At 37.2% G+C, this 13,896-nt stretch overlaps 1 protein-coding gene across 2 annotated transcripts in view; it reads left to right on the top strand.

The window, feature by feature from the left end:
- LOC127933278 (E3 ubiquitin-protein ligase pellino homolog 1) overlaps window positions 1-13,896 on the top strand; it is a 32,217-nt gene that overhangs the window by 12,969 nt on the left and 5,352 nt on the right. The window contains exons 2-6 of one of the 2 annotated variants that reach the window (XM_052530127.1): window positions 2,636-2,838; window positions 5,383-5,512; window positions 12,291-12,392; window positions 12,626-12,823; window positions 13,354-13,542. In XM_052530127.1, coding sequence (XP_052386087.1) covers window positions 2,759-2,838; window positions 5,383-5,512; window positions 12,291-12,392; window positions 12,626-12,823; window positions 13,354-13,542 — 699 coding nt within the window. In that variant the 5' untranslated portion in view covers window positions 2,636-2,758. Of the gene's footprint in view, window positions 1-2,606; window positions 2,839-5,382; window positions 5,513-12,290; window positions 12,393-12,625; window positions 12,824-13,353; window positions 13,543-13,896 lie in introns of both variants that reach the window. The other variant, XM_052530128.1, reaches the window with a different exon arrangement.

The following is a 13,896-nucleotide window of genomic DNA, read 5'->3' on the forward strand; positions in this document are numbered from 1 at the left end:
TCACTTTCTAACCTCCTTATTCACACACTCTCGCCCTCGCTCGTTTAGTATAGATGTCGTGTGAGAAAAGTGTGATTTCTAAGAAGAGGAAGAACTGCTGTTATTATACTTAGTGGTATGGTAGTGTGACAAATTGACTTGTTCTGTGGTGTAGGAAGGACTGTAAGTAGTGTTGCCAGTTGCCTCTTAAAACACCTCTTTATTTTCCCTCTGTATCATCAGCACTCACTTACTGTTCTGTGCTCACTTGTTAGTTAGACATGCAGATTACTAGTTAAGCTTCTTTTCTCCAGCCAGCCATTTTTTTTTTTTAAATCAAAATAAGTGTTTTGAGATTAGACTATTTTCATACTCAGAGTAAAGTCAGAAATTGTGCACACTGAAACCTTTTTAGTCGAGTGACTGCTATAGTCCTAAATTTCTTCAACATCTCTTCCAGTGTTTAAACAATTCAGGAATTATATGCTGTGTGATTGCAAAAGTGGTAAGTTGCTTTGTGCTGCTTTTGTGCATCATTAGTTCATCAACACATGCTTTGACGTTGTTATCAGGATTGTGTGTATGGGGCAGGTGCACTGGTCTATATATATGATATTATTATTATTATTATTATTATTATTATTATTATAGATCAGTGGGCAGCTGTTGATTTTGTATGGCTGTGAGGAATTTGAGTGCAGTTTACGCATGTGATCTATTAACACTCGTATCCCTTTTTAAAGTATTATTCAGGGACTGTACGGCCACATTCTTTACTACACCCTTAAAGTAAGTGATTAAAGCACAGCAATAAGGCACACAGTTTAAGTCCGTAGCAACAGTCTGATATATGGGACAGGGATCGCTGTGGGAGTAAGGTCTGAATAAAGAAGACTGTCTGGATGAAGGGATGAAAGCGGGTGAATCCCCGGGGTAGCTGGCGTCGCTCTTTAGGGACAAAGAATGAAAGGATGGACATGAAGAGTCCGAGCTCTTATACATACAAGTTGGCAATGTTAAAGCCAACATGGAAAAACCATGAACCCATGTAATTAATTTCACATTCCTGGTCATATTCACATTTTTACAAAAGAAAAAAAAAATGTTAGAATGTTACAAAAGAAAAGATGAACATGGAAACCTTTTATGCAATACACAGCCTGATTGCATGTTTCTCCAAAGAAAATAAAGTTTGTTTGTACTGTTTGGCTTTTATTTTCTGTTGTAAATAGTTCAACAGTAGCCAAAGAGTTATTTGGACATTATTTTAACAAACCTGCATATGATCTGGCACCATTGTAGTATGTAACCCTTTTCACCTCAATTCTTGATGTATAATATCACGTTCAGTCCTACATTTTTAAATTTTATTTTATATATTTCATCATTATTTTATTTATTGTTTATTGATTTTGATTGATTTATTTTATTTTTTATGTTATATTTTTTATAATGTTTTGTATATTGTTAATTTTATCATCTTTTATACTATTTTTTTAGGGGTGCTCCGATCATGATCGGCCGATCGTTAATGCGCATCTCGTCAGTAAAGCCGGTTCTCTAATCAGCGGTTAATTCCATCAGGTGCGTGATTTCACATAGAGCAGCTGTTACTACACAGAGCCGTTGTTAATAGAGAAGATGCGCAAATCCACTTCATTTTCAGCGTTTTTTGGTGCATCTTCTCAGTTAACAACGGCTCTGTGTAGTAACAGCTGCTCTATGTGAAATCACGCACCTGATGGAATTAACCGCTGATTAGAGAACCGGCTTTACTGACGAGATGCGCATTAACGATCGGCCGATCGTGATCGGAGCACCCCTATTATATTTGTTTTATTTATTAATTATTTTAACTTTTATTTAGTTTTTCTTGTTGAATAGAATTTGTCAGGATAAGATATTTACTGGTACAGATGTTTACTCAGTAACACACCAGTTCCAATGACCTCACTTGGTCCTCAATGCCCTACAGGAAACATCATTCTGAATTTTCAGGGACAAAGCTCTCAAATCATGGTTTATAAAGTGAGGAATCATGATAATCTTGACACGGCTCTCGTGTTGAGTGATTTATTGTACCTCCGTTCATGTTGTAATATGAAAATGTGGCCAGGTTTCACACACAATGTCTCCCAGTGCACCAGTGGGCTGGACCTAGACAGTCTCAATTCACACTGTATGGTTTCTTTATGGTTCAGTCGTTTTAAAATCCATTTTCACTTGAGGAAGAGACCATTTATGATATGCAAACCGTTCTGTATAGAAAAGGTAATTGTGCAAGATTATTTATTTAGATGTTCTTAACCATGATTGTTGGGTTATTTTGACTGGTTTTCTAGCTGTTAAGCTGCATGGGTTTCTGTCTAAGTGTTTGGGTTTAGCTGATCACCATCTTTCTTTATTTGCCCTTTAGATCTTTTTAGCAACTTTAATATCATGTCTGTGTGCACAAACTGTACTGTAAGTCAGGTTACTATAAGGAAGTGTGTGGTCAAAACTGTAGAATATTGGACATTGAAGTGATGTCTTGTGAAATTTTATAATTCCTTCCTGTCGTTTACTAACCTAAATGATATGCAAAGTAAAAGCATCACTAAAATAGTCGTTTTACGGTTTTCTTACAGGTTTCTTTCTCTGTTTTTTACTGTTGCAGTGATGTTGAGGATGATGATGATGGTGATGAAGAGGAGACAGAGCTGAGAGCTGAGTGTGTGTGGTTGTGTTGCGTTCACATTGGGAGCGAGAAGAACCCCCCTCCCCCACACACACTGCATCCATGTTCTCCCCCGACCAGGAAAACATCTCCACGTCGTCAACCAAAGTGCCAGTCAAATATGGAGAACTCATCGTGCTCGGGTAAGACCTTCTGGCCTTTGACCTTGGGTCAGCAGGAAGCAGCATCTGTCGTACCAGAGTTAATCGTTTGCAATGCTCCGTGACAACTTCGCATGCGAGTGTTTGTGTTTCTGAAAACAGAGTCAGATGGCATGAAGGTTTTATATGTTTCGGTTGTTGTTTCACTGTGGGCAAAATGTAAGGGCTTCCATATGGACGTCTCTGCATCTGCTCTGAGTTTAGTTCACTTTAACATGCGTTCAGGAAAAGTTTAATTGTAAATAAAAGTTTGATTGTTTTGCGTTTGAAAATGCAGAAATTAAGATGGCTTTAAATGGTATTGTAGTAATTTTATGTAAAATTATCATATTTTTCAGTGAAATATCTCTACATTTTATTAGTTTGTTAGTGTTTAGTACATAGATATAAATCATATAATAACTAATAGTGCTTCATTAACAAAATGTAATTATTTATTATTTTATAGACATTTTGATATATAATCACAACATTTCGATCAAATTGTGCTATTTTTATTTTTTAAATCACAATTTTTGTGAGAAAAAACATAATTTGATTGTTCCCCCCCTAAATAGTTTAGCCCTATTTATTTGGAAGTTTCGTTTTGTTTTTCATCTTTGTAGTGACAGAAATTAATCCTCTTGGAAATTATATTTGCATTACGTAAGTTTGGTTACTGAGCTTCTAGCTCTGACAGAGCTCTGTTGAGCTTATTTGACCACACACACACACACACACACTCTGCTGCTCCATGAGTCAGTCTTCTAATGAGATGGCTCATTTTCCTCCACCACCTTGTTTTCCCTCTGCTTTTCACTCTCTCCTCCCAGCAACAGCTGACACTGAAAGACTTCCTTCATCTACACCTCTCTCTGTCTGTCTGTCTATCTCTCTCTCTCTCTCTCTCTCTCTCTCTCTCTCTCTCAGTGTTTACTGAAGGAAGGAATGCAGATGACAAAATGCTGCTGTGGAAATACCCTGCTCGGTTTTTGTGTGCGTACATACATCATGTCCATGAAATTCCCTCTCCATGCTGACTCACTGTTCATTAACATTGTTTTTTCCCCTCGACACATCAGTTTTTGATATCATCATAGAAAGTCTCTGCCGTAAGGAACATAAGGCTTTTTCAGATTTACTCAAGCTGAAGATGTCACCTAGTGGGAAACCCCAGATGTCTTAATTGCATTTTTCTTATGGCCATAAAATGGGAGTGTAATTTTATAAGGAAAGCCTCAGGAGAAACAAGCACGATCGGCCAGGTTGTTTTGCTTGTTTATAGAGTACATTGTGAAAATGTGGGTTTGCCAAAATATGTTGAGAATGCATTCAACAGCGTCAATGCATTCCTTATGCAAACTCATGACTTAATAAAATCCATCATAAAGCATCTAAAGCCCAAACCCACACAATGCCAAATTCACTTCACATTGCAGCCACTGTGTCTGTGAAAGACCCTTGGGTAGTGAATGACAGGGTGGAGCACAGAGGGAACCACAAGACATAGCAGGTGTAGTGTTCCTAGTGTTTTGGTGTTCAGATTAGTTTTTCAAATGCCTGCTTTAATCTTTAGTACTAAATGTTCACACTGCCATTTTGTAAGTAATTATATCAGATCCATTCATTCTGTTTATTGGTTCTTTTAATAATGATAATGGTCAGCATTACAGCATGAGACAGTTGCTGACATTGTGGAGCAAAATGATGGCAAACTGAAGAGGATGGCACTCCTGCTGAGGCACACTGCAGAAGATACACTGTTGTTCAAAATGCCATGTGTGGATTAATGAGTGAATTCAATCAGTTGTTAATAATTCTGCACTTTGTGTGTGATTTTACATGTCGCATACTCCGTTACGAAAGAAACTTGAAATACGACCTGATTATACAGGTCAAGACACATTTCCATAGATCAGATTTGAATTGAATTTCAGACCTTATATGTATGTAGGATGTAGTGACATTGATTATCACTATTGTGATGTATAGCCTAGTGTCAGTTCTACCAGGAAGTGACGATTTTGTTTTATTTTGACTCATTGGATTGAAACGGTGCTTATTCGCAAATGTTTTATGCAGTATTTAAATTTTCAATTTTGTGCATAAGTAAAATTTGCAACTTTGGATGGAAACCTGGTTACTGTGTTTCTAACCCTGCTCAATCCTGTCTCTGTGGATAGTGGCCATCTGCACATGATTGCATTACTCCTATTAGGCTTCATGACAAAAGCATACAAACTTGCTATGAGGTTGTGTCAGGTTCAGTATGTCATCTCACCTAAAGATATATTTTATGAAGAGATGATAATAAACTTTGTGACCCTGGAATGGTTTTTGTGTGGAATTTGGTTTAGGTTAGATTTTGGTTTTAGACAACCTAAACGACTGTCTGCTTTTCCTTAGAAAAGCACTGGATCGAATATCTTCCATAAAGGCTTTGTTTATGTTTTTTTTTTCACCATCTGTTGCCTGTGGCTTTGTTATTGGTGGAGTAAGTGTTGAGTGCAGGTGTTTTCAGTAGAATTTCTCACTCTCTTTATGCAGGTATAATGGCTCTCTACCCAACGGGGACCGGGGTAGAAGGAAGAGCAGATTTGCCCTCTTCAAAAGACCCAAATCCAATGGAGTCAAACCCAGCACTGTACACGTAGCCTGCACCCCACAGGCTGCCAAGGTACACACACACACACACACACACACACACAGAGACACACACACATAAACAAAGCCTCCACCTTCTGTAGGCATTACACAGGACTATCTTAAGTAGTTAACTTCCAGAATTTCCTGATAATTTACTCACCTACCTGTCATCTATTCATCAAGATGTTCGTGACTTTTTTTTTCAGTCACAAAGAAATTAAGGATTTTGAGGAAAACATAACAGAATTATTAGGGCTCAAGCCCGAAGGGGCGAAGAGCCCTATTGTTCTTCTAAGGATTATTCTTCTTCTTATTATTATTTTTTTTATTTTTTATTAAACCTTCCGGGGGTTTTTGGAGGCCTTAACATGCTCAAAAACTCTTGAAAATTGGCACACACATTGGAATATGCGGCCATCAGGACGCCACAGAGACTGGGACCCGGGCGTGGCACAGGGGCTCTACAGCGCCCCTTGGAACACAGTCAGAAATCTTGAACCATAGCTCACACACACTTTCATGTATTTATATGAAACTCAGTACACTTATAGATCTCATTGAGCCGAACAACTTTCGCACTCTATGTCATAGGCTCCGCCCAACAGGAAGTCAGCTATTCAGGGCTGTTTATAAAAAGCATGCTCTGGAATTTGATATACTTGTCATAGGTTTTTTACTTGATTGCCACCAAACTCGGTCAACATGATCTCAAGACATTGGGGATGGAAAATTGCGAGGGGATTTTTGATATCTCGAACGGTTTGCCCGTGGCGAGGCGTTGAAATTATGGCGAGAAATGAGAAACAGGAAATGTCTAATAACATCCACATACATTTCCTGAATTTGATCAAACTTCATTGGTTTGTTCGTTGTATGATACTGATCGTATATATGTGACTATTAAGAGTCAACATTATAGCGCCACCAACTGGCAGCAGGAAGTGTGTCATTTTCCAAATGCTTTGAATTCAGCATCTTATTTTTACTCTATTTACTTAAAACTTCATCAGAATAAGGACAAAACACGGCCGATGTAAATCTGTTGTGGGGATATTGATATCTGATATAGTGTTGCCATGGCAACGTGTCAAACTTGAATGTTCTGTTATGGTGAGTTTGAGGCAGACAACAAGCTCCGATTTACATGAAACTCAAAACACATATCAGTATTAGTGATAGCTAGACAATGGCAAAAGCTTTTAAAAGGGCGTGAAGGAGGCACTCTATAGCGCCACCTTTTGTCAAAAGTGGGGGGGTTAGTTTTAGCTACAGACACCAAACTTGGTACATAAATTGTTCTTTTCAAGACGGACAACTTTCTAATTCACAGTCATCAGCTACGACCAACAGGAAGTCGGCTATTTTGATTTGAATATTTAAATTGAGCTCTGATTTAATGCATACTCCTCACAGGAAATGCTCACTATACTCACCAAACTTTGTCTACATGTTGAAAAAACATTGAGGAACTTAAATTGCGAACAGATTTTGGTTAGCTTGAACGGTTTTGTCGTGGTGATTTTTTGAAATGACAGTAAAAAGGGAATCATTAATTGTCTTGTATTTTTAAATTGCAGCTTCCAAACACTTAAAAAAAAATTCATACAGAGATCAAATCATTCTGAGGACATATGCATAGTTTCATGACTTTACAACACTGTATGATTAAAAGAAAATTAAAAAACTGTCAGACATCTCAACTCACTCTGTCCCTCTGTTTGAGGAATGTATGTGTGCTGACTGAGTGTGTGTGTGTGTGTGTGTGTCTGTGAGTGGGGGATGGGCATGAGCTGAGTGGCAGACACAATGAGAGAGAGAAAGAGGGAGAGAGAGAAAGAGAGAGAGAGAGAGAGAGAGACTTAATCATCTCTTTAATCACCAGAAAAAAAATGTATTTTAAATTGTTATTTTTTGCTAACATTGCTGTTTTCATTACAGCTTAAGAAATCTCTTAGGCCTTATCCTTTTCTGACAGTTTCAGGAATTAAAAACAAAATTCTAAAAATACTTATTTGTGCTGCAAATAATAATTTCAATCTCATTTGATACTGACCTATTCCATCCTGTGACATGACATTTATCTTAATTTACATAATCTCATGGATGTAACAGTAAAACTGTTCAGCTCACAGATGAAGACTAAGCTGTAATGCAAGCAGAACTTTCACAAATGCTTATAAGTCATTAAAGGATTTTATAACACTGTAAAATAATGTCTAATTTGTTAACATTAGTAAATGCATTGGTAACACTTTATAATAACTGCACTCATTAGTAAATAGTCAGTTCATGCTTTATAAAGTCTTGTCCCAACTTAAATAGTCATTAATAAGCAGCTTATAAATACAGCTATAAATAGCTTGATCTTGGTTTATAAGCACATTTATTAAAAAGGAGAGTAAAGGGTCAGTTATCTTCCTATGAAAAATAAAAAAATGAAAATAAACAAACAACAACACAGATTGATACAGAACTCAGAAATTTTATTGTGGATTTATGATCAAATCAGCCTGTAAATGAATCATACTCCTCCAAGAAGACACAAGTAGTTCACACCAAACTTTTTCAACATGATGCCAATATACTGAAGATGTTAAATTGCGAATGGGTTTAGGATACCTTAAATGGTGTGGCCATACCGATTTATTAAAGTAACATAAAAAAATACAATAGTTATTTTACTATATCTTTAACATTCTTCATTCCAACTCTTCATAATTTTTTATATACATAGAAGTAATCATTTGAAAGAAGCACAGTAAGTTTCATAGCTTTATCATTTTCAAGAGCCAGCATAAAATTAAAACTATCATAACATATAAATCAAGCTTGCAATTCTTAGTACCAATAATGGCCACCAGATGGTATATGATTACTTTTAAATAATTATTGTAGAAACAAGTATGATTTAAATCATTCATAGAAATCTTTCAAAGAAAAATAATATGTATTTTACTGATAAAATGACCCTCACTTAACTAGAATAATATGCTGAAGTATTGTGAAATACTGTGTATTAAGAATAATTCTTTATAGGCTTTATGGACAGATAAGTTTGGAGTGACTCTTGAAGGATCAGCACCACATCCTCTTTTACCACTGTTTAAAGAATTTATCTTACAGAACAGGTGCGAATTAGTTTTGGATAGCTTGAATGGTTTTGTCATGGTGATTTTTTGAAATAACAGTAAAAAAGGAACCAGTAAATGTCTTTTATTTTTTTAAGTGCAGCTTCTAAACACTTCAACAAAATGTACACATAGAAGACAAGTCATGCTGAGGAAATATGCATAGTTTCATGACTATACAACACTATATGGATGATAGAAAATTAAAAAACTACCATACATCTGATGTCACTCTGTCCCTCTGGGTAATGTGTGTGTGTGTGTGTGTGTTTGTGTGTTAAGTGTGTGTGTGTTAAGTGTGTGTGCTGAGTTTGTGTGAATGTGTGGGAGAGGGGATGGGCTTGGCGTCAGAGAGAGAGAGAGAGAGAGAGAGAGAGGGAGGGAGACATAATCATCTCTTTAATCACCAGCAGAAAAAAAAGCAATTTGGTGTTGTTGTTGTTTTTTCATCATTACAGCTTAAGAAATATCTTAGGCCTCAACATCAACTGTTGCTAGCCTATACTCCCAAAATTAATAGTCATTAGTAAGCATTTTATAAATACAGCTATAATTAAATTGTTCATGGTTTATATGCACATTTATTTTGAGGAGATTAAAGGCTGTAATCTTCCTAAAAAAAAAAAATAAAATAAAAAAATAAACAAACACAGAACTCAGAAACATTTATTTCAAGATGCAATAAAAGAAAACTGTACACTATATATATATATATATATTAGGGGTGTAACGATACGCGTATTCGTATTGAACCGTTCGGTACGACGCTTTCGGTTCGGTACGCGGTACGCATTATGTATACCGAACGGTTCGTTGGAGTAATTAATTATATTTGAAAAAAAAAAAAAAAAAGAGAGAGAAAGAAATATAATGATATGCGTTCAACAAGGTAGCCCAATAACCCAAACAACGTAACAGGCAACGCCCCTGACACTCCCGAAGAAGAAAAAAACACCATCTTATATGTTTATGTTAGGCTACTCAGCAGGCGCTCGCTCACTCAGTACGCGCTGAAGGCTCGTTGCAAAATAGCCAATGCGTTTAACAGACTAGAAATGAGAAGATCCTCCAATAACCAACAGATCTGGTGTTTGGGTGCACTTTGGATTCCCTTTAAGCTATAATGGTGATGGCAAGAGAGTGGTGGATAAAAAAACAACGGTATGTCGCATCTGCAACATGACAGGGTACACATTTTGCAACGAGCCTTCAGCGCGTGCTGAGTGAGCGAGCGCCTTAGGGGCCGTTCACATATCGTGCCTAAAAAACGCATGGAAAACGCTAAGCGCGTCTTTCTCCCGAGGCGTCTGTCTTTGCTAAGCAACAATGACGTGCTCTCTCCATGAGACGCGGAAATTTCAGCGAAGGATAAATGGATTTGCAGCTCTAAAAATCGCTTGCAGTAGCTCTGCTACTGAATTTATTTCAAAATTGCAATCCATATACAACTATGATCAGCTGTTCCTTCATCTTGGCTGAGCTCTCAACGTTGTTACGGGAAAGGATGAAGCTGATTGGTTGGTTCTTGTCACATGACCTGCGGTGCGCTTGCGGCATTCTGAAAAGTTGAGATGTTTTTACATTTTGCTGTATCTAAAACGTATCGAACCGAACCGAACCGAACCGTGACATCAGTGTATCGTATCGAACCGAACCGTGAATTTTGTGAACCGTTACACCCCTAATATATATATATATATATATATACAATTGCATAAGTTTATATTTAATTTTTTTTATCAAGTGTACAGCTAATAATAATAATAATAATAATAATAATAAAAATAATAATAATGCATTTTATTTAAGGCGCCTTTCAAACCACTCAAGGTCACCGTACATGTAACAACAGTAACAATATTAAAACAAAAAATAACAGCAAATAACAATGTCAGTAAAAAAACACAATAATATTAGAATAACACAACATATTGTGGAATACTATATTAAGACTTTATATATAGGCTTTATGAACAGATAGGTTTTGAGAGATTCTTGAAGTACTAGCATCACCTCCTCTTGTACGACGGCTTGAGGAATATATTTTCCAGATAGTACCGCCGCTCCCTATATACAGAATACGCAGTCTTCGTAGGGCACCAACTCCCAGAGGGGGCACCATCCCAGTAGCTCAAAAAAAATTAAACATGCGCCATTCTCCCATCCGCGCTCGCGACCGCTCTGACATTTGCGGATGAATGTTCGTAATTGATGGATGGACATCTATGCCTGGGTAAAAGACATCAGCAATCCGGCACAGAGAAAAGAAAAATAAAGTAAAAAACAAAACAAAAACAGGCATAAAGTTGGCTTGACATTGGACATTCGAGAGTCTCAAATTTAGGGACCGTCTCTAAAGTTACATGTAATATTGTTATACACTTTTCTAACGTCAGTAGCATTTGAAGAGAATGACTTACAGACATAAAAACAACTGTAATTGTTCATCTAGGTGACAGCTATAATGCACAATTAATTTGAATGTTTGATATTTATTACAACAAACTGTAAGTCATATGTAAATTATGCTACTTTTTCACATGGGCTCAAATGCAAATTTGAAGCTCAATAGCATTTGAGAAGAAAGACTTGCAGTCACAAAACAATTGTAATGTGTTCATATAGGTGTCAGCTACAATGCACACCTTATACATTTTTTATAAATATAAAAATAAAGCGTTATTAAAGTTATATATATTGTTCTGTGTATGTGATTTCAAAGTCTAGATTGGTCGGATTAACCCTTTAACTGCTGCATCCCTTAAAACTTGATTGTCAGAGGGTTACTGTAAATGCTTATGCCCGCTGGGCACAGTTTTCCCGATGCCACCGGGGTGGCGTTGCACTGATGGCTTGAGCCCGACATCGCTGCTTGCAGCTATATTTATTATTATTTTTTTTCAAATAATGGATTTCAGCGGTGCTCAACAACCAAATTTCCAACCAAAAATGTCTTATCTAGCGAAACGTTCTGTCATTTTCTCAAAAGAAATAAAGGGTCCTTTTTTTTTTTTACCACAAACGCTCGTCTTTAAATTAGCTTTACCTCAAACATTACATAGTCACATTGGAAAGGAGCTAGTGTAAGACTAGCATTTGTGGTTAAAAAACATTAAGAAAATGATTGTTTCATTATATAAGACCCTTATTCCTCAGCTTGGATCGTGTTGAGCCCTTTAAAACTGCACTGAAACTGCTATTTGGAAGTTCAAACTGTTGAGCACCAGTGAAGTTCATTATATGGAGAAAAATCCTGAAATGTTTTCCTTAGAATCCAGTGTAATTTTGGTTGAATTGTAAAAGCTAGGTGGGCTTGAGTTTTATTGAAACAGGGTGTGTCCAATCACACATCTGGATAATGTTGAGCTCATGAATGACCTCTCTGTGGCTAGTTCATAAACACACACATTTACACACAAACAGCTCTCAGCCTGATTCCACAGTTTGTTCGACTATTATGTGCTGCCCAGCTTTTTTCACATCTGCAAATAGTGCATGCATACCTGTATATATGTTTTTTAATTGATTTTTAATTGATTTTATAAATAATAGCACTTTATTACTCATTTACTTCAAGTATATTTACATAAAAAAGAGATATAAAAGATGTTTAAAGCCATATAATATATTTATTTATGGCAGTGAGATTAGCATGTTATTTTATTGTTTCTCTTTCTTTAGGCCATAAGTAACAAGGATCAGCACAGTATTTCCTACACGTTGTCCCGTGTACAGACAGTGGTGGTGGAGTACACTCAAGACAGCAATACAGACATGTTTCAGGTACCGACTCACTGCTGACTAAGCTGTCCTTTAGGACTACTACTTGGACTGTGTTCAGAATCATCCATTAATCTTACTACTCAAAGTGTCAGCCTGAAATAATGCCCTCACTAAGCAGAAAAGAGGTGGCACTAGCATCATCTTTGATTCTGTTTCTGTAATTGTGTACAGTGATGTAAGCTTAGCAGTGTTTCTCTGCAGTGTTTGAGGTTTAATTTCTCTCTGCATCTCAGATTGGCCGCTCAACTGAAAGTCCAATAGATTTTGTGGTGACCGACACGGTTCCCGGGAGTCAGAGTAATTCTGACACTCAGTCAGTCCAGAGCACCATATCTCGCTTCGCATGCCGGATCATATGTCAGCGAACGCCCCCTTACACCGCCCGCATCTACGCCGCCGGATTCGACTCCTCCAAGAACATCTTCCTCGGGGTGAGATAGCGAGGAAGTTTGACTTCATCTTATGTAAAGACAGTGGGTGATTTGACCTGAGAAACCAGCACTGCTTTTAAGCAGCATAAACAACTGATGTTAGGCCAAATATATACAAATCTATAATGAAATCAGATCTGGAATCTGAACAGATTTAAATGCACAGGTATTCTCTTTCTGAAGCACTTGAATGTTGTATCATCTACCTACAATAGTGATTTTAACATTTATAAAAAATCCTGAGGTCATTTACTAATTTTCATACCGGTCCAATACCATATGACTTATTTTCGTCTGTGAAACATAAAGATATTTTGAGTAATGTCTTTTTCCGTACAATGGAAGTCATTGGGCTCCAGTGTTTGGTTCCCAAAGTCCTTTTAAAATATCTTCTTTGGTGTTCCAGCAGAAGAATGTCGCCCATTCAGGTTTGGAATATCATATTAAATGTTGACAGTTTTCATTTTCAGGTGAGCTAACTCTTTAATTATTCAAATAAAATGCTAATAAAATATTTTTTTGGCTTACAGGAGAAAGCAGCAAAGTGGAAGACATCTGATGGACAGATGGATGGTCTGACTACAAACGGTGTGTTGGTAATGCATCCTCGCCATGGTTTCACAGAGGACTCCAAACCTGGTGTGTGGAGAGAGATTTCAGTGTGTGGAAACGTGTTCACCCTGAGAGAGACACGGTCGGCTCAGCAGAGGGGGAAAATGGTCAGTGCGCAGATGTTACTTATGTATTTAAATGTAGCATCATTTGTGAAAGCTGTAATGCAGTATCAGTTGGGATTCTGAAATGGAAGCTTTGTTAAACAGTCATATGCCCCCTGCAAAACAGGACGTTCGGGCATTCTGGTGCCATTGACCGGTTGCTCTGGGACGCTGTTGCCACAGTAGCAGCCCAGGCGAGACCACTTTGCCCTGTCCGGTGTAACACAAAGCTGTAAGATGATCTGGAGTTGATCTGTTAAGTGCGTCAGACAGGAGGTCCAATGAGATTTACTGCTCTCAACACTTTCCTTCTGTGCTCATAACAAGTCATCATCTTCAGTGGTTGTCTAGACAAAT

The sequence above is a fragment of the Carassius gibelio genome, chromosome A17 (assembly GCF_023724105.1).
Source record: "Carassius gibelio isolate Cgi1373 ecotype wild population from Czech Republic chromosome A17, carGib1.2-hapl.c, whole genome shotgun sequence".
In the NCBI taxonomy this organism is placed as follows: domain Eukaryota; kingdom Metazoa; phylum Chordata; class Actinopteri; order Cypriniformes; family Cyprinidae; genus Carassius; species Carassius gibelio.